This window comes from Myxine glutinosa, chromosome 7 (genome assembly GCF_964187855.1).
Source record: "Myxine glutinosa chromosome 7, kmMyxGlut1.1, whole genome shotgun sequence".
Taxonomy (NCBI): Eukaryota; Metazoa; Chordata; class Myxini; order Myxiniformes; family Myxinidae; genus Myxine; species Myxine glutinosa.
Window position 1 is genome coordinate 39,337,936 of NC_136267.1, and position 25,536 is coordinate 39,363,471.

Genomic DNA, 25,536 nt, shown 5'->3' on the forward strand with positions numbered 1-25,536 from the left:
TCGTTTTTTAAAATTAGTTATGTGCGAATACACTTTAAATAGGTTTATTTGAAATCTTTAATTTTCCACAATATAATTTACTTGCCATTTATCATTTGATGATTACGAGACAAATTCCTCTTGAGGATCGTGACAATTCATGCGCTGCGTGGAAACTTCTATTTCCAAAATGAATGAGACGATCGATGAAGAACGCAGACTTGAACAGGATGCAGCAAGAAAACGAATGAGACGGGCGAACGAGTCCATCGACGAACGTCAATGCAAACTTGCGGGGTCACCCGTGGGAATCCCACGGGCATGGATGTGTGTGACATTTCGACATATTGAGTTAGATGCTGCACATTCATTTTTACAAAATGGTTACTGGCAAGTCATCAGATCCAGAAATGGTGTAAAAACCACCGTTTAGAGGCCATTTTTCCCCGCAAAGCGGGGGTTGGCCTTTTCGGGGACCGTGGTAGTTGTTGTTTTTTTGTCCCCTTTTGAAGCAATGTTTTACGGCCGGATGCCCTTCCTGACGCCAACCCTTTTTGCCGCCTTCAACGACAAACAGGGAATTACCAGTGAACTGGTACTCAATTAGCCGACCTCGGAAGGATGACAGGCTGAGTCAACCCCCCTGGCATTAATTCGGCGATCGACCGAGATTCGAACCCAGGATCCTAAGCCGGCACCCTAGCCGCTAGCCCAACACCAGAAATGGTGTCATGAACACAATTTATTTACGCACAAGCACAAAAGCAAGACGGGCCGATTTCCGATTCCGACGGGCCGACGGGCGAGACGGGCCGATTTCCGATTCCGACGGGCCGATTTGGAGCAAGAAAAAGAACGAGACGGGAGAAAAAGGAGAGAAACGAGACGGGGAAAGCCGATTGGAGAGGCGAGTGAGGCGCGATTGGAGAGGAGTGTGAGGCGCGATTGGAGAGGAGTGTGAGGCACGATTGGAGAGGAGTGTGAGGCGTGATTGGAGAGGAGTGTGAGGCACGATTGGAGAGGAGTGATTGGAGGGGAGTGTGAGGCACGATTGGAGAGGAGTGTGAGGCACGATTGGAGAGGAGTGTGAGGCGCGATTGGAGAGGAGTGTGAGGCGCGATTGGAGAGGAGTGTGAGGCGCGATTGGAGAGGCGTGTGAAGGATTGGAGAGGAGAGGAGTGTGAGGGATTGGAGAGGTGAGGGATTGGAAAGGAGAGGGATGTGAGGGTTTGGAGAGGAGAGGAGTGCTAGGTGGAGAGAGGAGAGTGTCAGGTGGAGACAGGAGAGTGTCAGGTGGAGACAGGAGAGTGTCAGGTGGAGAGGAGTGAGGGGTCACATATTATGTGAAATAACTAAATTCACACCATTTCTGGATCTGATGACTTGCCAGTAACCATTTTGTAAAAATGAATGTGCAGCATATAACTCAATATGTCGAAATGTCACACACATCCATGCCCGTGGGATTCCCACGGGTGACCCCGCTAGTATATATATATATATATATATATATATATATATATATTATACAGTGTGTGTATATGTGTGTGTATATATATATATATATATATATATATATATATATATATATATATATATATATGTCGGTCAGAGTTTGTTGCTGTACAAACTCTGTTATAAACTTTAGTTTTAACTGTTATTTGTAGTTAATAAAAGAAGTTTTTGCTTCGCCATTATATATTTCAAATGAGAATGCATGCTTCCCCTCGCATGCCAAACAAGTCTGTTAAAACCTCTCCTTCGCTTTGAAGCTGTTTTACGAGCCGCGGCCAGAAATGCAGACAATGTGTGAAATGTAAATCTCTATACGTGGGATACATGAGTTTTGTGTACACAGACCTTTTCTCTGGTAGACTCTTATAATCATTAATTGTATTTCGTGTGGCAGAATGCTTGACGTTTACTGATCTGGATTAAGTCTAAATTGAGAATGCTCGCTGAAAGTGGATCCATAGGTGAATCTAAAGGCCTGGGACTCCTCATGCATTCTTTATGGTCCCTTTGTAAAGCGAAATGTAAACTCCCTCACGTGAATTACAGCTTTTGGTCATCCTGGAGTTTGGAAAGGACATCTGGCCCGCGAGATAACAAGCTCTTGCATCCCTCCCCCGAGGCAACCGGAACGGACGTCGGTGAGGGGAATTAGCCCATTTAGGGATGCCGGTGGGAGGACCATTAGCCCAGTTTCCTTTGTTAGAGCTCAGTTTCAGCGGAGATCTTCTGATTAAGTATTCCTATATAGACCGGACTCAAGTCCGCTTGCTCAGCAGGAGGGCTGGCGTGGCACGCCGTCCGTAACGTGCTGTATATTGCCGGCTCTGCTCCACAGCTGTGAAACTTGGTGAATTAATAAACGCTTGTCAATCTTTCCTTGTGGTGAATACCTGAGTTCCCAGGTGACTACCTGAGTCCCCTCCCGACATTAATGGTACCAGGAGTGCGGTGACAGCAGTGAGAAGAGGAGAGGAGCGGACCCTGAACGACGGAGGGAGATCGCCTGAGGCCGGCGCCGGCTCGCTGATTTGTTTTAAGGTGAGCATTCTTTTTTTAATCAAAGGGTTATTCTCCAAATTTGAACCTCTCTCTCTCGGGTGGGCTCTGTCCGCTCCCTCGTCGTCTGTCCTGCCTGCACTTCGAACGAAATTGTAAGTAAAAGCTGTTTTGGGCTTCAGAATGACAAGTGATTGTTAATCCTCCAGGATAACGGTAAGAATAGATCTATCAAAGGGTAACGCTAAGGGTAACGTTACAGTTAGCAAGGAGAGGGAGAAAAGTGAGGTCGGACAGCCATAGGCTGCACCGGTGACCGAGAACTTTCCAGGAAGGACCAGCCCAGAGACAAGATGGGGTATGCCATTGCATGCCAGGGAAAGAAGGGCTGCGGCTAACGTAGAGGAACATGGCCAGGAAAAAGGAAATGCGCAGGTACCAGGTAGGCTTGTCAAGAAGGTAGTGGCAACTACGATGTCGAGCCAGGAAGCTCTAGACAAAACTCTAGACAAGAGGGCAGGAAAGGTGCTGAAACTGTAGGGACAGAGGAAGTAAGCAGCAAAAATCCAGGTAGAAACAAACCAGGACCAGGTGAACAAGAGAAAATAAATAGGCTCACAGCAAGGGGCCAGGTAACCACAGGTAGGAAGGATGGAAGTGGTTTTTGAAATATTGAAAATTTAAGCATTACAGCTGTAGTTATTGAAGCTACAAGGACAGAGGACAATTAAGTAAGCAGTTAAGCAAGTAAATCAGCGGTTGATGCCGCTGGTCCAGGATCCGGACCAAGACCCCACGGTAGGGGAGGTAGTTACCATGCCTCTACTCCCTTCCCCCCCCCCCCCCCAAGACCTGGGCTCTGTCCCCAGGCTCCAGGCAACACCCCCCCCCCCTGCCATACCCTTTTCACCCCAACCCACCCTGTCCACCCGTCCCAAATCCCTTTTTCCTTGAATGGAGTGAGACGAAATATGAATGAATGGGGATTGTCGCACAAGATGTTGAACAAGATTGTACAAGGGGACGCGTGTGCATGAATATACGCTGTACTGTACGTGGTTAGTGACAAGTTGGTCGGACATGAGGAAACGCATGATTCGAAATACGTTGCATCGGGAGACATGGGAGTTTCAGTTGGAGGTGCATGGTTGGAGTCGATCTGGTGTTCGCGCGATGCCTGAGAGACTCACTGGTATACGAATGAATGTATATGGGGATATTAATAATTGTATCTCATATTTGAATTTAAATCGAATTTTTGTCATTAACGTGTGTATTTGTGTTCATTGTCATTGTGTGTGTGTTATTGAATGTGGATGTGTGTCCTTAACGTGTGTATTCGGTCGACCTAATTGTCTGCATGAAATATGCAAAGTAGATGGTTTTCGGTGTGAAGTTTTGCAGCTTGGCTTGACGTGCGGAAATCCAGGCCGGGAATGTCGATTTTAGCGTCTATCTGAGGGTCCCGGTGATGTTCTTAATTGAGTCCGGATTTTCATTTGTTTGGGAGCGTTTGGGAGCGATTTGATATAAAATGACATTTGCGAGATATGACGTTGAAAGCACGGGGCCTGGCATTCTGATGCGAGTCCCGTCAGGAGAGCACTCGGAGGAACGTTGATATGAAGCGGTTTCTTGGGGATGGTTACAAGATGGGCTGCCTTTGCCTTTCCAGCGGCAGTCGGGCAGCAGTTTGGAATTTGTTGAATTAAATTCAGGATACGGAATTTGCTCAGGGTGCCGGTGATAACCTGCTTACTCTCAAAGGATGTGCCCCGCACGAGGGGAGGACCGTGAATGGTTGACAAAGGGTTCCTTGAATTGCCTGCAGAAATTATGCAATTAACGATTATATTGTGTATTGGCAACTTGTGTATTGTATGTGTGGATTGTATGAGTATATCCCCGAGGCAGCTCACCTTGAGGAGGATGTTACGTCACATGGGATGTCATCGATTGCATTTTGGGTTAGAGGTGAGAGCAAGTGCTCCGCATTTCAATTGAAGATCGTCGGAGGTGGCTTGTGTTGGCGGGAGTTTGCAGGATTAATCCCCACCAAATGCGTCTGTTATATAGGGAGGGATGTGCGAAAGGTGTGCACCAGGTAGAGAGGGTGCTGCATGGTAGAGCACGCCTCCCAATAAAGGCTGTGGGAATTTGGCGGGAGTTCCTGGGCGGACTGTTGGCGGTTATTTGATTCATAGGGTGTTAGCATTTTGCAATGTCGAGCTTAAATGATGGTCGTTTATCTGTCCGGATGTGGAGTTCTTGCAGAGGCAAGATGTTGGCCGGACTTGTATTATTTGTAAGATGAAAGCGCTTGTTACCCCAATTTGACGTTTGTTACCACACCTTTCTTCGTTTGAAGTTTGACCTTTGAAGTTTGTTCAACTGTTTGACCTTTGTTTGAGATACGCATGGGAATGATTTGGGATGGGAATGAGGTCAGAGTTAATTCGCTAACCTTGGAAGGACGACAGGCTGAGTCAATCCACTGGGTGTTAATTCAACGGCATGATATAGAACTTAAATCGGGAAAAAAAGGAAATATATTGTTGGTTAAAACTGAAATCGTGTACGTAATTGGTGAACAGAAGAATATTGATTTCTGAAATTTGTTGTTGTCGTTATGGTTGACGTCTTATTAGGTGTTGCGGGGGACTCAGGAAATAAACAGACTTCCGGTGCTGACCGGAAGCGTCCGTTACAGTGTGCTTTGAATTTAATTTAATCATGCTGAGTACTGTGACGTGTATGATCGAGCTCTGGGGTTATTCACGTTACATGGAGGACATTTGAGAGGGTGCAAGGAGATGCAAGTAGCATGGTCCAAGTCGTGGTATCAAGAGGGTTGGTACCCTCTTGAAGAGGGTGTGTGCCCAGGTGTATTGTGGGTTATCATAACTTGCCGATTATGGGGCGTGCACCAAGTAGAGATCGGGCTGCATGGTGGAGCATGCATGCATGGAGCATGGTGGAGCATGGAGCATGCATGGAGCATGGAGCAGGGTGGAGCACCTCGTGTGGTTGGAGGTTGCAATTGCGTGAAATGCAGTGAACATGCCTGACTTTTGGCTTTGTGAGGCTCCAGATAGAAGTTGGCATATAGATACTGTGGATTAGACTGTGCCTGTCTGGAGAGGTGATGTCCTTTGCTGGGGCTTGTGATACGCCTCTGTTATTTGTCTGTCTGTCTGTCTGATTGTAAGTCTGTGGTACGATGGAGGGCTAATTGAGTGCTCGGGTGTCATTGTATTAAACATCGGAATGCACCTTTCGGAGGACCACCAGCTGTTCCATGGAGGCAATGTGTGAAATATAGCATAAGCTATAGGTCATGGAAATATGGCAGTGTAAGCTCGCCGAGGGAGAGTTACCTGTAGTCAGGGACGTAGCAGATTAGTGGATTATAATGACGGGGGAACGCAATAGTATAAGGGGCGACTGGGAAGCGCAAGTCTCAGAAGGGAGCAGTCAGCTTCGATGATGCAGTTTGTGGGAAGGAGGTGATGGAGCAGTGTATGAGTGAGTAATTGTGATTGTGAACAGTGCAGATGCAAGAAGGGATAGACAGGGACACAATGAGCTGCTTGGCGAGCCATTGAGGTGGATTGGATGTTTTATCGTTGTTGTCTTGGGAGTTCAGTTGTTGACATTGGCCGCACATGTTTCGGAGTGCTCTAATCGGCACAGGGAATGACAATTGTAATGACGCATTCATTGAGTAAGTTACATGTTTTGTTTTGTGGATCTGGGGACAAGCTAGTTTGATGGGACCCTCGGGTCTTCTGTGTGTCTATGTGTTTGTCTGTCTGTTACACTGGACTCTTGGATGGGTTTTCATGAGACGAATTTCAGACATAACAACAGTGAGAATCTATTTTGAGCGAATCACAGTGGGTGAGAAAAAACATGGTGGGTGAGACCAGACACCAGAATTGACCAGAATTGGAATTGGAATTGACCAGACAGTAAGACATATGAGAACTATTTTATTTTCAATAAATAGACCAGGTTATTTTATTATTTGTTTATTTGCGAAAATAAATAAATAACAGGGGGAGGTTAATGGTGGCTTGTTGGTGGTAACTCGAGTTGAAACTCTAGCTGAAATAATTTAAATATAGATATTGGGATATTGGGATATGGGGCAACTATCAGGCTAGAGACGGAAACAGGTGTAGGAAACAGGTGAATGGGATGCTAGGGGAGAAATTAGAGAAAATTGGATCGAATTTAAAATCGAATATTGGATAAAATTGGATCCACTTGAAAGAAGTGGATTAGGAAATTGGTGACCAGGTGTTCCAGGTGTTCTTGGAGCACTTCACCCGCAAGAACGCCCTGGAAAAGGTGGACGGGACCATTCCAGGCATTGCCGACTACACCAACCGCTGTCTTTTGCGAGGGCAAGACCTCCTGGATCCACGCTACACACTGTAAGTTGGCTACCCAAGCACCAGACACGACATCACAGTAAGGATGTTTTTAGTAAGGATGTTTTTAGTTACAGGTGTAGTGCTACTGATAGCGGCAGCATCTATTGGTAGCGAGGTGAGGTGGGTATCGAGGGAAAATGAGTGGGCGAGGCTGAGACAAAACCTCACCATGACATGGGGACAGGAGATATCTTTACCATGCTTCGAGGAAAAATTGCACAAAGATTGGATAAATGTGGGTTGGGTGGCGTTGGAGGAAAACATATGGAAACCGGTACTGGATAAGCAACTCGAGACCTCTGAGGGGGGACGAGTCCGCATCAGAGAGTTTGCCAAACCAGGGTACACATGGGGAACCCCCGATTTTAGGCTACAGATACACACACACCTAGAAAAAGGCACGACTATGCGGATTCAGTGCGAGGTCTGGACGCCTGGCGTGAAACGTCAGAAACCCATATACACACCATGAGTCGAGTAAGTACTCACGCCGCACCCCCAGGACAAGGCCCCGGAGAAGGGTGAAAACACATATTGGAAGGTAGCAAGAGAGGTGGCGACAATTCAGAATAGGACCCACTGCTGGTCATGCATGCATTTCCGCCAAGCAGGCACCACAGGAATACACATGATAGTGCTACCTCTGTCCCTTAATGATCTTTGCTCACAACCTATCGATTCCCCATGTTTAGTCACCACGCTGGAAAGAGAAGGGGTTGGCAACAGCAAGAGTTGTAATCGGCAGTTTAATTATCGCCCTTCAATGATTGCCCATGTGGCCGAGAGGCCTGCCCCCGTCTGGGTCAAACCACAGAAAGGGATGGTCTGCCTCCAGGGTTCCGGCCACTTGCTTATGGGAGAATCAGAATGTGCCTACACTCTCCCCGGGAAGCTGGGAAAGGGGAGCACCGGGATTACACTACGAATAGTACTGCAAGATAAACACAATCACAACATAATGGCTATAACATTTTCTAGGGGGGTTAGTAGGATTAATGGGGTGACAAAGGGACTCCAGTGCTTATCCGCCCACCTGGTCCCACCCCATGGGATAATGTTTATATGCGGCGACAAGGCTTACCCCTATTTACCAAATAATTGGGGTCCCACATGTTATCTTGGTTCGGTCCTTCCTGACGTTGAGATACTGGACGAGCTAGATCCAAAGTCCCTGGACAGGCGACATAGGAGGTCAGTATGGAACGAAGATTGAACCACTAAATTACACGGAAGCATCTGGGAAAAGGTGTTAGGTTTCTTCTTCCCAGGAGCGGGCACAGTCATGGATAGTTTCTGGATAGATAAATTGGCTTTGGCCCTAGAAAAGGTGGCAAACGACACCACTACGGCCCATGATGTATTAGTGGACACAGTAGTTCATATGCGCACAATGGTAATGCAGAATCGGGTAGCGTTGGACATGCTCCTGGCAGAGGAAGGAGGGGTATGCGGGATAGTAGAGGGAAAATGTTGCACATACATACCTGATCCATTCTGAAGGGGTGTCAGCCGCAATAGTGAGATTAAGGAAAACTAGCCACGCTCTAACGATCGATCGGATTGCGCGTGAGAACTCTTATAAATTTAGCTGGCTCACTGACTGGTTCCGGGGATGGACAGGCACCATAGTGAAGTGGCTATTGACCGCATTGGCAGTGATAATCGGGGTGGTAATCTGGGGGGCACTAATGAAATCTTTAGTCCTCCTCTGTGTGAGAAAGTACTTTACAGGATGGAAAACGAAGAAACGAAGAAACGACCATGGTCTTGACTACAGAGGCCGTCGACCTGAACAAGCCCTTCGACGAGGCAGATGTGACCGGCGCTTCAGAAGACTGTGCTGATTTGTTTGATGATTGTGTTGATTTTGTTGTAAACCCCTTGTGGGAACTGGCTAATGCCTCTTATGTATTACAAGCTCACAGCTGTACACCTCCATCCGATCCAACTATGGATCTGATTGCGACGCTGGGTCTGGCAGTCAAGGGACCCGACATGGATATCCTGGATCCACAAGCTGATCATGCGTCCATGGAAGACTTTGACATAAAGGAAGTCTCTCTCTTCACTTCGAATGTTTCGGATTTTAACGCTCTGTACCCTGACCAGGAACACGTGACACAAGATACTGACAATATTATGTATTCCTCAAAACAGCAGCACGTGCGAGGTCTCATGCACATGAACGTTGATTAACTTCGAAGATCTGCAAGGACCGAGTCTGCGAAAGGTGGGGGTGAGCCAGTTCCGCAGGGGAGGTGATGGGCCCTCTGGCGGAGCACATCCTCATCCGGACCAGACGCCTTCGTTGTGGATCCGAAACGTTAATGGACCTTCATGTTCTGAACCCTCAGGTTCCAAGCATGCACAACACGACACGTCCCTCAAGTGCACGGGCGGGGCGCTATGGGCGCGTGGTATGCCCTTGGGAGACACCCACATTACACAATCCTCTTTCAATAAAGCCCGATGAGGCACGTTGTCTCTTGAGATACTTTGTCTGGATGAGACAAGAGGAGGGTTAATGTCGGTCAGAGTTTGTTGCTGTACAAACTCTGTTATAAACTGTAGTATAAACTGTTATTTGTAGTTAATAAAAGAAGTTTTTGCTTCGCCATTATATATTTCAAATGAGAATGCATGCTTCCCCTCGCATGCCAAACGAGTCTGTTAAAACCTCTCCTTCGCTTTAAGCTGTTTTACGAGCCGCGGCCAGAAATGCGGACAATGTGTGAAATGTAAATCTCTATACGTGGGATACATGAGTTTTGTGTACACAGACCTTTTCTCTGGTAGACTCTTATAATCATTAATTGTATTTCGTGTGGCAGAATGCTTGACGTTTACTGATCTGGATTAAGTCTAAATTGAGAATGCTCGCTGAAAGTGGATCCAAAGGTGAATCTAAAGGCCTGGGACTCCTCATGCATTCTTTATGGTCCCTTTGTAAAGCGAAATGTAAACTCCCTCACGTGAATTACAGCTTTTGGTCATCCTGGAGTTTGGAAAGGACATCTGGCCCGCGAGATAACAAGCTCTTGCATCCCTCCCCCGAGGCAACCGGAACGGACGTCGGTGAGGGGAATTAGCCCATTTAGGGATGCCGGTGGGAGGACCATTAGCCCAGTTTCCTTTGTTAGAGCTCAGTTTCAGCGGAGATCTTCTGATTAAGTATTCCTATATAAACCGGACTCGAGTCCGCTTGCTCAGCAGAAGGGCTGGCGTGGCACGCCGTCCGTACGTGCTGTATATTGCCGGCTCTGCTCCACAGCTGTGAAACTTGGTGAATTAATAAACGCTTGTCAATCTTTCCTTGTGGTGAATACCTGAGTTCCCAGGTGACTACCTGAGTCCCCTCCCGACATATATATATATATATATATATATATATATATATATATATATATATATATATATATATGTATATATATATATATATATATATATATATATATATATATATAATATTTATATAATACTGCCTTTTGATGCAATTGACGGGCAATCCATTTGACAGTGTATATAAAGTGAAGGATATAAACCTCTGCACTCCTTTACTGTCCCTTTCGGGTGGTGTTCATTGCCCGGTTTACATCATTCCCACCCATTCCCATTCCCAGACTCACTTGTTGTCTTGCAGTAACCCCACTGTCTGTCAGTCTCAACATCGGCGGTTGTCCCACACCTGCGATGCAATGCACGCATCACGCTGAGCACATACAAATCCATTTGCGTCCATTCACAACATTGACCTTTTGTTTCCTGATTCATTACATGTACGTAGTAACTAATCATAGGCCCTAGCTGATTCACCCATAGCCCTTTTTCCAAGCAGCAAGCAGACTGTGTGCGCACGCGTCGACATCAATGGGAATCACAGCAAATGCATAAAATGATTTCTTTTGAGAACTCACCAGAGCCTGTGTTCTGGATCTGGCACACATTCGTTGTATCGAATCCCGGACATCATGAAGGGGAAGTGGCAATGTGAGCCAGTGGGAGCGGTGCCTCCTTCCGTTGTAACTGAAGGCAGTTGAGAATATAAAAGGATGGGGATGTTTTATGGTGTTTGAAGGAAATGTTTTTCAAACGACTGGATGTGAAACAGAATGAACGTGAAAGTAATGATGGAATAGGAGTAGGTATAGAAAAGGGTTAGGGTTAGGGTTCGTGTTAGGGTTAGTGTTACGGTTAGACTTGCGAGCTTTTAGTTGGTAGGGTTAGGGTTGGAGTTAGAGTTAGGTTTGGGGTATAGGTTAGGATTAGGTTAGTTAGGGTTAGTGTCGGTAGGGTTAGGGTTAGTGTAGGGGGGTGTCCCTTATATGCAATGGCCTGAATATTCTGTAATTAACTTCATCAGTAAATACATCTGGATGAAATGGAGGGGTCGAGTATATATTTTTGTGAAATGTATTCTGAACAGGTAAATATGTATTTTTCTTCTCCACTGATGTGATGCAGTCTTTCGAATGTTATGTGTAAACAAAGGGATTCCAATCATAATTCTTTGGTGAAACAGCTCCAGGCATGCCAAACCCCAAAGGGTGAAAGCCCTCTGACATAGTATGTTTGTGCGTTTTAGCTTATTGTGGGGTTCAAGTACGTGTGTGTCCTGCTTGACATCAGTTTGATACCTTTTCCAGAGGGAATTGTGTTCTTGTTTGCCCTTTCAAAGCCTAATTGTCCACTTCAGGTATGGGGTTCTACTCCCTTGTTACCTCCATCACCAAAGATGAACGGATGTTGTTTTCATGCATTTATCTGTCTGTCTTTTTGTTTGTGAACAAGATATCTAAAAAGTTGTGGATGGATTCTGATGAAATTGGGTGGAGAGTCCGAGTATGTGATAAGGACGAAATAATTAGATTTTGGTGAAGATCCGGATCCGGATACTATAATTTTTTTGGTGATTCCTCAAAATTGAGAGAACGGGCCAAAAATGATATATATCACTTTCTCAAAAAGTTGTGGATGGACTCTGATGAAATTGGATGCAGAGTCTGAGTATGTGATAAGGACCAAATGATTAGATTTTGGTTAAGATCCAGATCCGGATACTAGATTTTTTTGGTCATTCCTCAAAATTGAGAGAACGGTCCAAAAACGATATATATCACTTTCTCAAAAAGTTGTGGATGGATTCTGATGAAATTGGGTGGAGAGTCTGAGTATGTGATAAGGACCAAATGATTAGATTTTGGTTAAGATCTGGATCCGGATACTAGATTTTTTTGGTGATTCCTCAAAATTGAGAGAACGGGCCAAAAACGATATATATCACTTTCTCAAAAAGTTGTGGATGGACTCTGATGAAATTTGGTGGAGAGTCTGAGTATATGATAAGGACCAAATGATTAGATTTTGGTTAAGATCCAGATCCGGATACTAGATTTTTTTGGTGATTCCTCAAAATTGAGAGAACGGTCCAAAAACTATATATATCTCACTTTCTCAAAAAGTTGTGGATGGATTCTGATGAAATTGGGTGGAGAGTCTGAGTATGTGATAAGGACGAAATGATTAGATTTTGGTTAAGATCTGGATCCGGATACTAGATTTTTTTGGTGATTCCTCAAAATTGAGAGAACGGGCCAAAAACGATATATATCACTCTCTCAAAAAGTTGTGGATGGATTCTGATGGAATTTGGTGGAGAGTCTGAGTATGTGATAAGGACAAAATGATTCGATTTTGGTGAAGATGCGGATCCGGATACTATAATTTATTTCGTCATCCTTCAACATTGAGAGATCAGGGAAAAAACTATACATAGCAGGATATCTCAAAAAGTTGTGGATGAATTCGGCCAAAATTTGGTGGAGAGGTTGGAATTGTTTAGATTTGGGTGAAGATCCGGATCCAGATAGTATAATTTTTAAGTGATTCTTCACAATAATTGAGAGATTGGGCCAAAACCGATATGTAGCATGATATCTCAAAAAGGTGTGGACTACTCATGACAAAACTAGATTGATGAGTTGGTGAGGTGACAAGAACCGCCCGATTCGATTTTAGTTCAGGTCTGAATCCAGATCCAGAATGTGAATCAATAGGGCGGCAGTTCAGAGCTGCGTCCGGATTCAATCCCAGGCTAGATAGCTCAGAGGCCAGTTTGCCTAAACTCTAGGCTATCCTACCAGCCTAATCCTTGGATGGTACCACCACTTTGATAAGATTGGACTTTTAGAGTGTTGTCCAAGATGGTATTGTGACAGGTCTTACCCAGTGCTTTATTCGTGAGAGCAGAAAGGAGCTTGTACTTACAATTAGCAACAAGAGGGGACATTCTTTTTAACACAAATATGTTTTATTTTAAACCAGGACAATTGCTTTCATCATTACTCCCGCCAGGGAGTAATGCATTCGATCGTGTCCGTGTGTGTGTGTGCGCGTGTGCGTGTTCGTGTGTTTGTGAACAAGATATCTGGAAAAGTTCTGAACGGATTTGGATGAAAGTTGGTGGGATGATTGCCCTTGGGATAAGGAAGTATTGATTAGCTTTTGGTGAAGCTCAGGATATTATTCCCGATCCAGGAATTTTTTTGAAGGATTGTTTACCATTGGAAGATAGGGCTCATTTATTTTTAACATTATCTTCTATATATTCTATATTTAACATTGTGATGTGAAAATAGTTTTCATATTTGTTGTAAATGTAGTTTAAACTCGTGGTTATGCTTTAGAGCGGTGTATTGTTTTAGCAGCGTCGTCTTCAATGTTCATTTTTTTTTTCCTAATAAAGACATATTCTGTTATTTTAAAACCACCAAAGTGTGTATTAAATTTCCCCGTTTCATAAAATGTATCGTTTGATACGTATAATGCTTTAAAACTGTTTTGTTTTTTGTTTTTTGTTTTTTACCTCAGCAGAGATATCAACATTTACCTCAGCAAATGTCAATTCGCGGTGTCAGTATTTGATGAACTTATAAAGACTTAGGTGAGTTATAAGTGTGACCAGCATGTGCACGGGATTCTTCCCAGAAGAATGAGTGGTCGCATTAGCCTGTACGACTTAAAATGAGCGAGTTTTGTTTTGACGTTTGGGCCAGTTTTACATGTTGTATCTCTAAGGAATGAAACGAACGTTTTCCTGGCTTACAATTTTATTTGAAGTCACACATGCCTCAAAATACACTCACTTATATAGAATTGAACGCTGAATCCGAAAATGTAAGTGAAATTGCCTTGTTTTTTTAACATTATCTTCTATATATTCTAAATATATATCTGTGCAGTGTCTGTCTTCTGTTGTCTTGTCTTGTGTTGTCACTGAACTACTCCCTCAAAGTTTTGTGAAATCGTACCATTCCAACTTGCCCCACGGCGGGAGTATGCTCTCTACTGAGTGGCGTTCTAGTTCAAGGTGAAATTTGCTCCGTTTCCTGTACAGGTCAAATCTGCCATTGTCCCATCTTTGATTTCCTCATTATGTGAGACAGATTCTCCAAAATATATCTGATCATCTGAACCCCCAAGTTAAAGATCAGTTAAAGGAACAATTAACTGCTGGTTCACCATGGTTAACTTATTTTAAACGCTTGTTTGAAAATCTTATACTCGAATAGTAAAACCTTTTCTCGGCCTAAAACGAACAGTTTCATATTGACCATTTCATTGGCTAATTGCGAGATTGATCACTGGGCCGTTGTTCGCATAACATCAAGGTGGCACAGCCAGGTGCAGGTTACCTGTCTTCCTTGAAGGGAAATCTTTGCTCTAATGGCTTCTGACGGGGATTGATATTCACTTGCTCGGAGTGAAGGTGATAGAAAGGTGTGTGTGTGTGTGTGTGTGTGTGTGTGTGTGTGTGTGTCAGTGTGTGTGTGTGTGTGTGTGTGTGTGTGTGTGTGTGTGTGGTGTTTCACACTTACCAACACTTTTATCCTGTGATGGAAAAACAACAAAAACAAAAGAACAATCAGTTGCATGCAATGTTCAATTTTCACAGTGATTTGTGCGCTGTGGAATGAAATGGGAAAAGGCCTTAAAAGTGAGTGGAATGAGATTGTTTGCCAGGATCACGTCACTTCCAATGATGATTTCCCTGAATTTATGTCCTGCTTCTAATCGACCAAAAACAGAGCTCACTCTGAGCAAATCGCAAGGAAAATCTGAAGTGACAGAACTTGAGGCCTGTAAAAAACGTCTGCTTGCTGTGCTAGGCCTACGCTGTGAGGTTTAAATGCAGGAACTCTGCTCTGTCACAGTGAAACATATTTTTTCTTATGATGGAATTGGTGCCATAACTCCAGTAATCATCACATTTGCTGGGTTTTTCACGTTAACAATTCATACACTTACACAGTTAATAAAACAAATGAAAAGGCCATTCAGCTCTTCTCATCGGTGCTGTCACCTCGATGACCCCTGCATGATGACCCTGGACACCCTTGGGGAAACCCATATGGCTGGTTTTAACTCAAGAAAACCCAGCAATGACGGTAAGCCATTATAATAAGAGAATACATGGACACAGATCCCTCTGAGGCTGAGGCCTAAGTCTGTCCGATGGCTGCATCAGGCGGGCAGAACATGTGACGACAAAAATAAAAACTGCACCTTCTCCAGTGAGGAAACTGATCTCAACATTGCTAGGATGCAGAACTCCATATTGAAGCGAACAGCTGAAGAAGTACCACCTGGGCCTAAAACAACGCAATCTAAAACATCGCATGGTGGAGCGCAAACCTCCGCCAGGCTGATGAGTTTATGCTTTGTATCTCAATGATAGGCCAGATCTGCATCCGGACCTGAAATCTAATATCAGACCTTATCACTTAGCCAACTCATCCACAACTTCCTAAAATATCATGATATATATATGTATGTACAGTGCATTCAGAAAGTATTCAGACCCCTTCACCTTTTTCACATTTTGTTATGTTGCAGCCTTTTGCTGAAATCGTTTAATTTCATTTTTTCCCCCATCAATCTACACTCAATACCCCATAATGACAAAGAGAAAACAGGATTTTAGAAAGTTTTGCAAATTTATTAAAAAGAAAAAACTGAAATATCACATTTACATAAGTATTCATACCCTTTGCTATGACACTTGAAATTTAGCTCAGGTGCCTCCCATTTCTCTTGATCATCTTTGAGATGTTTATACACCTTGATTGGAGTCCACCTGTGGTAAATTCAATTGATTGGACATGATTTGGAAAGGCACACACCTGTCTATATAAGGTCTCACAGCTGACAATGCATATCAGAGCAAATACCAAGCCATGAGGTCGAAGGAACTGCCTGCAGAGCTCAGAGACAGGATTGTGTCGAGGCACAAATCTGGGGAAGCCTACAAAAAACATTCTGCTGCATTGAAGGTTCCCAAGAGCACAGTGGCCTCCATAATTCTTAAATGGAAGAAGTTTGGAACAACCATTTTCCGCTTCCGGTCCGGTCTGGAGAGGACGCTGGCGTTACTTGTTCGCCGCTTCTCCGACTGGGCCATTGTACATAGTTTGCTTTTCTGGTGGTCGTGGCGGATTTTTGACCGTTGGGTCTGCCCTCTGCTCGGTCCCGGCTCTGCTCCTGGCTTCGCCTGCCCGGCTCCTCCACTGTTTCCTCAGGCCCGCTCCCGTTGTTTGCGGCGGTGGCTGTTTGCCGCTGTGGTCTTGATTAGCGGCTGCAGTCGTTTGCCGCTGCGTTTGCCGCTTTGCCTCCTCGACCTTGGCCTCGTACTCGTCCCTTCGCTCCTGCCTGGCATGGCTCTGAGGTACTCCGCCGCAAGGCTTCTTCTGCTCAATACCCGCTCCACCCCATCATGCATCTCTGCAATCAAATCAAATGGACTCCTCCGACGACCCAGGTACATTCACCGTGGCTCCGGTCGTAAGTTTGTTTATTTGCAATCAGGTCACTCCATCCCCGTCCTCCGGTCGGCTCAGCGCACTCTCACTCTTCGTCCCAGCGCACCTGGTCACAGCAACGCACACGATCGCACTTCCTGCCTACGAACCCTGACTAAATCACCTGAATTCATCCCTGCTGTTCAAAACAACATCAAGCTCACCCTGTTCAACACCCGGTCCCTCAACAACAAATGCCTCATCCTGAACGAATACATCCTGGATAACAAACTGGACTTTCTCTGTCTCACCGAAACCTGGCAACAACCTCTGGACTACTACACACTTAACCTCACCACACCCAATGGATATTCCTACGTCAATAAACCACGCTCGGAGGGCCGAGGTGGTGGAATTGCCATTATCCACCGTCAAGACATCAAGACCAACCTCATCTCCATCTCATCTGCTCCATCATTTGAACACCTGGCTTTAAAACTCTCTGGTCGCACGCAGTCAGTCATGGCTGTCGTCTACCGCCCTCCCAAACCACACCCATCATTCCTGTCTGACTTCTCCTACTTTCTGACCCAGCTATGTTCCCTCTCCCCCTCAATCCTCCTCCTTGGTGATTTCAATATCCACATGGACTCCACTGACTCCACAATAACCACTGACTTCACTGATTTACTCACCTGCTTTAACCTCACTCAACATGTCGACTTTCCTACCCATATCCGTGGTCACATTTTGGATCTTGTCTGCTCCACTGGATTAAATTTGCACCATCTCTATGGCTCCGACCTCACCCTCTCTGACCACTTAGCCATCACTCTGACCATCAACATCCCCGCCCCAACACCAAGGCATTATCGCACAATCAACTTCCGTAAGCTAAACGCTCTTTCACCTACCTCATTCTCATCCACCCTCTCTGAAAAAATGTCCACTTCTCCCTTCATTGACCTCCACACCCCTTCCGACCTCACTGACTACTACAACCACACTCTCTCCTCCTGCCTTGACCAGCTTGCGCCTGTAAAAACCAAAACAGTTTCTTTCACCCATTCTGCTCCCTGGTTTACCCCTGAACTCCACCTGATGAAAACTCGTGCTCGCCAACTTGAAAGACTCCGCAATAAAACGGGTCTCACAGTTCACTCCCAAGCCTACAAGGACCACCTACAACACTACAAAGATGCCCTCTCCCGCGCCCGCTCTGCCTACTACTCTCAAATTATCCACTCTGGCTCCGGAAACCCAAAAGCACTCTTCTCGACAATAAACAAACTCCTCCGCCCCCTGAACACCACCACCCAGTCATTCACAGTAGACAACTGCATCTCCTTCCTCTCTTTCTTCCAACGCAAAATTGACAACATCTACAACAGCTTGACCACTGCCGCACCCGCTCCCCCTCCAACCACCTGCCCACCCTTGTCCTGCCATCCCCTGTCTCGGTTCTCCCCAATCTCCCCTACTGACCTCTCTGAACTCCTCATAGGAATGAAAACTGCCACCTGCACTCTTGACCCCATCCCCTCCAGCTTTGTCAAAGCCTCCCTCCCTGCTCTCTCTCCACTTATCATTGCAACAATAAACTCCTCCCTGTCTACAGGCATCGTCCCACCTTCCCTCAAAATTGCTGCTGTTACCCCCATTCTAAAAAAACCTGGTCTAAACCCTGACACCCTAAACAACTTCAGACCCATCTCCAACCTACCCTTTCTGTCAAAAGTTTTGGAACGCGCTGTAGCCACTCAACTCAAACATCATCTCTCTGCCAATAACCTGTATGAAACATTCCAATCCGGATTCCGGTCCAACCACAGTACTGAAACTGCTCTCCTCAAAATCACCAACGACCTTCTCCTCTCCTCTGACGCTGGCAACCTCAACATTCTCGTCCTCCTCGACCTCAGCGCTGCCTTTGACACCATCGATCACACTATCCTCCTCACCCGACTTGAATCCACCTTTAACGTTACCGGCACTGCCCTCTCTTGGATTAAATCATACCTCTCTGACAGATGCCAGTTCATCTCCATCAATAACTGCAAATCCCCCACTGCTCCCCTCCCCCAAGGTGTCCCCCAAGGTTCAGTTCTTGGCCCCCTCCTCTTCATCCTTTACCTGTCCCCGCTCGGTCACTTAATCCGCCGTCATGGTCTCCGATTCCACTGCTTCGCCGATGACATCCAGCTTTTCATCTCCACCAAGTCCGTCTCCACCGACACCCACTCTATCCTGACAAACTGCATCACTGAAATAAAATCCTGGCTTCAAATCAACTTCCTCAAGCTTAACTGTGATAAATCTGAAATAATCATCATTGGCCCAAAAACGCTCACAAAATCCACCCATAACTTTGCCCTCAACATCGACGGTATCCCAGTATCCACCTCCCCTCACATCCGGAATCTTGGCGTCATCTTTGACCAAACCCTTTCCTTCGACAAATACACTAAACAGATCACAAAGTCAGCCTTCTTTCACCTGAAAAACATTGCCCGTCTCCGCTCATCCCTCTCCTCCACGGCTGCAGAAACCCTCATCCACGCCTTCATCACCTCCCGTCTGGACTACTGCAATAGCCTCCTCTATGGTTCACCCTCAAAAATCACCAATAAACTCCAATACATTCAGAACTCCGCTGCCCGTCTACTCACCCATTCCCGGACCCGTGACCACATCACCCCCGTCCTTTACAAGCTTCACTGGCTCCCCATCCCCCAGAGAATCCAGTACAAAATCCTCCTCTTGACATACAAAGCCCTCCATAACCTGGCCCCATCCTACCTGGCTGACCTCCTCTCCAGACACACTCCCACCCGCAACCTCCGCTCTGCTGGTACCAACCTCCTGACCCCCTCCATCCGGACCAAATTCAGATCCTGGGGGGACAGGGCCTTCTCCATCGCTGCTCCCACCCTCTGGAACTCACTACCTCACACCATCAGAGACTCCTCCTCACTCACCACATTCAAAACATCACTAAAGACCCACCTGTTCAACACTGCATTCAACATTCAACCCACAGCATTTAACCCCTGACTATCTCTTCTCCTTCTCCCTCCTTTTGCTTTAAATATTTCCCTATTGATTCTTGTCTTTTTGCAATTGTTGTTTTCATGTATTGTTATGCATTATGTTTGCCACTCTGTCAAAGCGCCTTTGGGCTTCTGGAAAAGCGCTATACAAAATAAATGAATTATTATTATTATTATTATTATTATTAACCAGGACTCTTCCTGGAGCTGGCGCCCGGCCAAACTGAGCAATCGGGGGAGAAGGGCCTTGGTAAGAGAGGTGACCAAGAACCCGATGGTCACTCTGGCTGAGCTCCAGAGATCCTGTGTGAAGATGGGAGAAACTTCCAGAAGGACAACCATCACTGCAACACTCCACCGATCTGGGCTTTATGGTAGAGTGGCCAGACGGAAGCCTCTCCTCAGTGAAAGACACATGAAAGCCTGCTTGGAGTTTGCAAGAAAGCACCTAAAGGACTCTCAGACTGTGATAAACAAGATTCTGTGGTCTGATGGAACCAAGATTGAACTGTTTGGCTTCCGTCTGGCCACTCTGCCATAAAGCCCAGATCGGTGGAGTGTTGCAGTGATGGTTGTCCTTCTGGAAGTTTCTCCCATCTCCACACAGGATCTCTGGAGCTCAGCCAGAGTGACCATCTGGTTCTTGGTCACCTCTCTTACCAAGGCCCTTCTCCCCCGATTGCTCAGTTTGGCCGGGCGGCCAGCTCCAGGAAGAGTCCTGGTTGTTCCAAACTTCTTACATTTAAGAATTATGGAGGCCACTGTGCTCTTGGGAACCTTCAATGCAGCAGAATGTTTTTTGTAGGCTTCCCCAGATCTGTGCCTCGACACAATCCTGTCTCTGAGCTCTGCAGACAGTTCCTTCGACCTCATGGCTTGGATTTTGCTCTGATATGCATTGTCAGCTGTGAGACCTTATATAGACAGGTGTGTGCCTTTCCAAATCATGTCCAATCAATTGAATTTACCACAGGAGGACTCCAATCAAGGTGTATAAACATCTTAAAGATGATCAAGAGAAATGGGAAGCACCTGAGCTAAATTTCAAGTGTCATAGCAAAGGGTATGAATACTTATGTAAATGTGATATTTCCGTTTTTTCTTTTAAATAAATTTGCAAAACTTTCTAAAATCCTGTTTTCTCTTTGTCATTTTGGGGTATTGAGTGTAGATTGATGAGGGAAAAAATGAATTTAAACGATTTCAGCAAAAGGCTGCAACATAACAAAATGTGAAAAAGTGAAGGGGTCTGAATACTTTCTGAATGCACTGTATATACATATATATATATATATATATATATATATATATATATATATATATATATGATAAATAGTTAACAGTTAAATAAAACTCATTTAAAACACGACAAACAATCGAGTGAGACAAGTTGCATTTTCACATACCTTCCTGAAAAATCGCCCATGAGTTACACTCAACACGCACAGGAATGTAAAAGTCCATGCACTGCTTAGCGCCATGCTGTGTTTTGCAGGTAGGTATGAAGTGCTCCAGTCCGGGCCTACCTGCTCACCAATGAGTAAGCTTCGGTGGGTTTGGTTTGAATAATAAGTATTTATTCCCATTGGTCATGATGATCGACTGGTTGAATGACCAGCATTTGCAAAGTGCAAAGTTTAAAAACACCAGCATTTGCAAAGTGCAAAGTTTAAAAACACCAGCATTTGCAAAGTGCTCAGTCAATATTTGGTTGGTTTGTTTGTCACATGCCTTACTACAAACATGAGCAGACTCAGCAATCGACAAAGTCGCAACTGTCCTTGAATGCACCAATAAAATAGATGTTCGATTTATTTCGACACGAGATCAGAATTGGAATGGGTACACTCATGAAATTATTGGACCACACTCCACAGGTCTATGATTTTCGGGTCTTGGGTTTGAGACCCTGTCGAGCCGTTAAATAACATCAGGTGGGTTGACTCAGCCGATTCATCCTTCCGAAGTGAGCGAAATGAGTACCATCTTCGTGGGAACAGGGGCGCACTGCATCAGCGGCACAGCTGCGCTTCCATAAATGATGCAGCCAGCAAGCACAGGCTAAATACGAAACAGCAGTAATAATAATCATACCATGTTATCCAGGTGTTGCACTGATAACCGATCACTGACCTTTGGACTCACTAATCTGGCTTTGATTCCCGACCAGACGATGAACTGTCGGATTGGTGGTGCGTTGCACCACAAAGTGTCCTCTCTAGGTTGGAAGTTAAGCCTGGCATCTGTTGGTATTAGTTGTTTTTTTGGGGTTTTTTGTATATAAGATCGAGGCTCGTGTAAGAGCTAACATTAATGACAAAAAAAACAAACGGACACATAGGACGAAATAAAGGGAGCGGGAGACAAGATGGGGAGAGAGGGGGAAGCACACAAGTACAACATTTGAGAGCAGGGACATCGGGAGATCTGTGGGAGGGAGAGGGCTTGGGGGGAAGAAGCGTGGGAAGGGGGGGGGGGGGAGAGGTAAAAAAAACCATATGGACACAGCTAGGACTTCCAGGAAAGAAGATGGTATTTCAAAAAAGTGGATCTGGGGTGAATTAACGGGGGAAAAAAAGATCAAGGTTTTGGATGGGGGAAGATCATTGTTGGCATGAAAGTTACCACTGTAGCTTTCTCGAAGAGCAGGCGAGTTGTCGCCGGCACCCGAAACAATTATATCTGCGCTAATTGCCAGGTGGGACTAGATATTTAGACATTAATTTGCATATCCGTTCTCTTTGGCTGATTCAAACTTACCTGGTGCTTTAGCTGATCCGCCCAATTTGGCAGGTTGCTCTAACCAGGTATTGAGGATGGAAAGCTGGGAGAGACCTTTTAAAGGACAGGTCGGCGACAGTGTGAAGTCGCACAAGATCTGCCTGAGGCATGGAATCCATAATTCTTCCATAACAACTCTCACTCTTCCCATTCCTTCCTCCCTATTTCCACCTTTGTCTGCTCGGCAGGAACGCACACTACTTTGGTGTTAATGTGAACTTGTGAAGTTCCCTTTTGGATGGTGATCCATGCTATCGTTTTTGGTGGTGATCCACCCTGTGAAGATCTGCATTAGCGAACCGTGATACCAATTATTGTGTCACTAACCCTAACCCTAACAACTAACGCGAAGCCAAAAGCGCAGTTAAGCGATCGGTTGCGTACATACGTACGCCATTAAAAAATGAAAATCATTTTCTCGGCAACCATTGGTCCGATTGACACGAAATTTTCACCACAGCGAAGCCTCCCCCTGTATAATTATTTGTCATAATTATGACGTCATAGGTCACGTGTTACGGGCGCCATCTTGGAAAACCTTTGCACCACTATATCGTCTCCAAAACCGCTCCATGGAAAAAATTGAAACATGGCTCATTGTCAAGTATTCCCCATGGGGAATAAAATATGCTAATGATGATGTCATCGGTGCCTTCATTATGACGTCATAATTCTACAAGTACAACACTTGATCCAATCTGTATGAATTTTTTTTTGCTGCAACTGTTGGTTCGATGGACACAAAATTTTCACCATAGGAGTGTCTCCTCCTGTATAATGTTTTAAGGAAATGTATGATGTCATGGGTCACGTGATACATCACCATCTTGGAAAAACTGAAAAACTTTGCACCTCTATATCTCCAAAACCGCTCCATGGAAAAAATTTAAACATGGCTCATCAAGTACTCCCTATGGGGAATTACATATGTTAATGATTATATCATCGTGCCTTCATTATGACGTCATAATTCGCCAAGTACAATGCTTGATCCGATCAGTATGAAAATTTTTGAGGGTCATCTAGGGATAATTTTTTCACCAGAATTAAATTGATGACATTATAGGTCACATGGTTCAGCAGCCATGTTGGATTGAACATTTAAAAACTTTTAAAATGTGCTTTACCAGAACGGCTGACCAGATCGATGCAAACCTCATGCACATGATGTACTAGCCTTGGGGAATGTTGGGTGTTCATTAATAAATCACAGGCCATGTGGTCTGGCAGCCATATTGGATTTAACCTAAAAGCTTTAAAAATCCTCCTCCCCAGAACGGCTGGACAAATTATGGGGAACCTTCACGCACATGTTCCTCAAGCCTTGGGGTTACCATGGTGTTCACAAATAAATTATAGGTCACATGCTCTGGAAGCCATGGTGGATCAAAGGAAAACAAAAACTTTATTTTTCTGAAACAGCTGAATATATTGAAGCAAAACTTTCCAAATACCATCTAACACCATTGGTGCACATAGTATGAAAATGATGACATAATAGGTCATCTGGTTTGGCATCCATCTTGGTTAGAAAAAAGAACCTTATCTGATCAACAAGAAACTTCACACCTTATCCCCTCCCCAATTGGAGCCAGTGTAAATTTGTGATGTCATAGGTCATGTGGTTGGGCAGCCATATTGGATCTAAGCAAAAAAAATTGAAAATCTTCTTCTTTGAAACGGCTTAACCAATCAATGTGAAACTTTAACTAATTCATCAACTACCCATGGGAAATATAGTTTGATAAAAGTGATGTCATCTGTCACTGGTCTAGCAACCATATTGGATTAAAGAAAAAAAAACCTTAAAGAACATAAGAGTAGGCTCGCACTAAGTCTTTCTCAAGACTGCACGGGGTAAGTATCCTTTGAATACCATCTCGTTTGCATTATGTGGTGCCAACGTCATACCAATTGTCGCATGATGTCACATGATGTCATTTGTGTCACGCATTGTGACGTGTAGGTGTAGTAATGCCTATATGTCATGATTTAAAGTTACACATGCAGGAAGATTATGAATGAAGTATTAGCATTTGAAACCGAACATGGGAAAAATGGGTAGGGGGGAGTTTAGAGAGGGGCACACACGTCGATGAAACACCAGGACGGCAGTTTACAGTTGGGTCGGGATTCGAACCCAGGCTCGACAACTCAGAGGTGAGTGAGCATACCTCGAGGGTATCCTGCCAGTCCCGGTAGAGGATCTGGAAGTATAACAAGGAATTATTATAGAAAAAATGTCTATTTTTATCTGCTGTCAATTTCCTTTATCATCAAGTATGAAGACTTCCATCACAAACAATAATTGTTTCTTCTCTCATGTGAACAGGGTTGTATTCCATAACTGTTTCTCATCAGATCTGCGATTCATCAATGTGGGTGAGTCCCTCGACTGGACGTTAAACTGGGCTTCCCCCGGCACTCTGTTCAAATTCCAAATTCCTGCTCTAACCTACAGGGGGCACTGCCCCATGTAAGGACAAGTAAGGACAAGCCCACCATGTAAGGACAAGCAAAGTAGTACACAACATAAGGAATCATATAGGACCGCGTATGGGACTTCTAATGGGTCCAGGATCATGGACCGTCAGTTTCGATGGGAACGCTAACTAAACAGGCCAAGCCGAAGGGCCTTCAGAAAAAGATTGTTAATCAGTGCAAAATCAGGTTCAATGCAGACTCGTAGGAGCAGAAAAGGTCAGTACTCGGGCCCAAAATCACATTTCAAATCAGCGTCAACTCATGGCACCATAAGGAACCTCTCCAGTCCTCCCGGCAATCGGTATGGCAATTTTAGGCTTTGCCTTTCAGACAATCCAGAGAAGATTCCAAATAGTTACAGAAAATCTCACCCAAGAAATGTCCTCACCAATGCCCATCATCATTGTTGGTTCAGCTGAAGTAAAAAAAAAACTCCAAAGTATAAATGAACGGTGGACACTGGTCCAATGGTAAGTACTGGGTAGTATATTCAAATTC

General features: G+C 44.9%; 1 protein-coding gene across 2 annotated transcripts in view; it reads right to left on the reverse strand.

Annotated features, from left to right (window-relative positions):
* Positions 1-21,321, reverse strand: part of LOC137431139 (factor VII-activating protease-like) — a 151,543-nt gene extending 130,222 nt beyond the window's left edge. Inside the window, exons 1-4 of one of the 2 annotated variants that reach the window (XM_068122118.2) lie at positions 21,180-21,321; positions 14,804-14,816; positions 10,844-10,952; positions 10,556-10,614 (exon numbers count right to left, since the gene is read on the reverse strand). In XM_068122118.2, the coding sequence (XP_067978219.2) occupies positions 10,556-10,614; positions 10,844-10,952; positions 14,804-14,816; positions 21,180-21,254 (256 nt within the window). In that variant the 5' untranslated portion in view covers positions 21,255-21,321. Of the gene's footprint in view, positions 1-10,555; positions 10,615-10,843; positions 10,953-14,803; positions 14,817-21,175 lie in introns of both variants that reach the window. The other variant, XM_078781531.1, reaches the window with a different exon arrangement.
* Between the last annotated feature and the right edge of the window lie 4,215 nt (positions 21,322-25,536).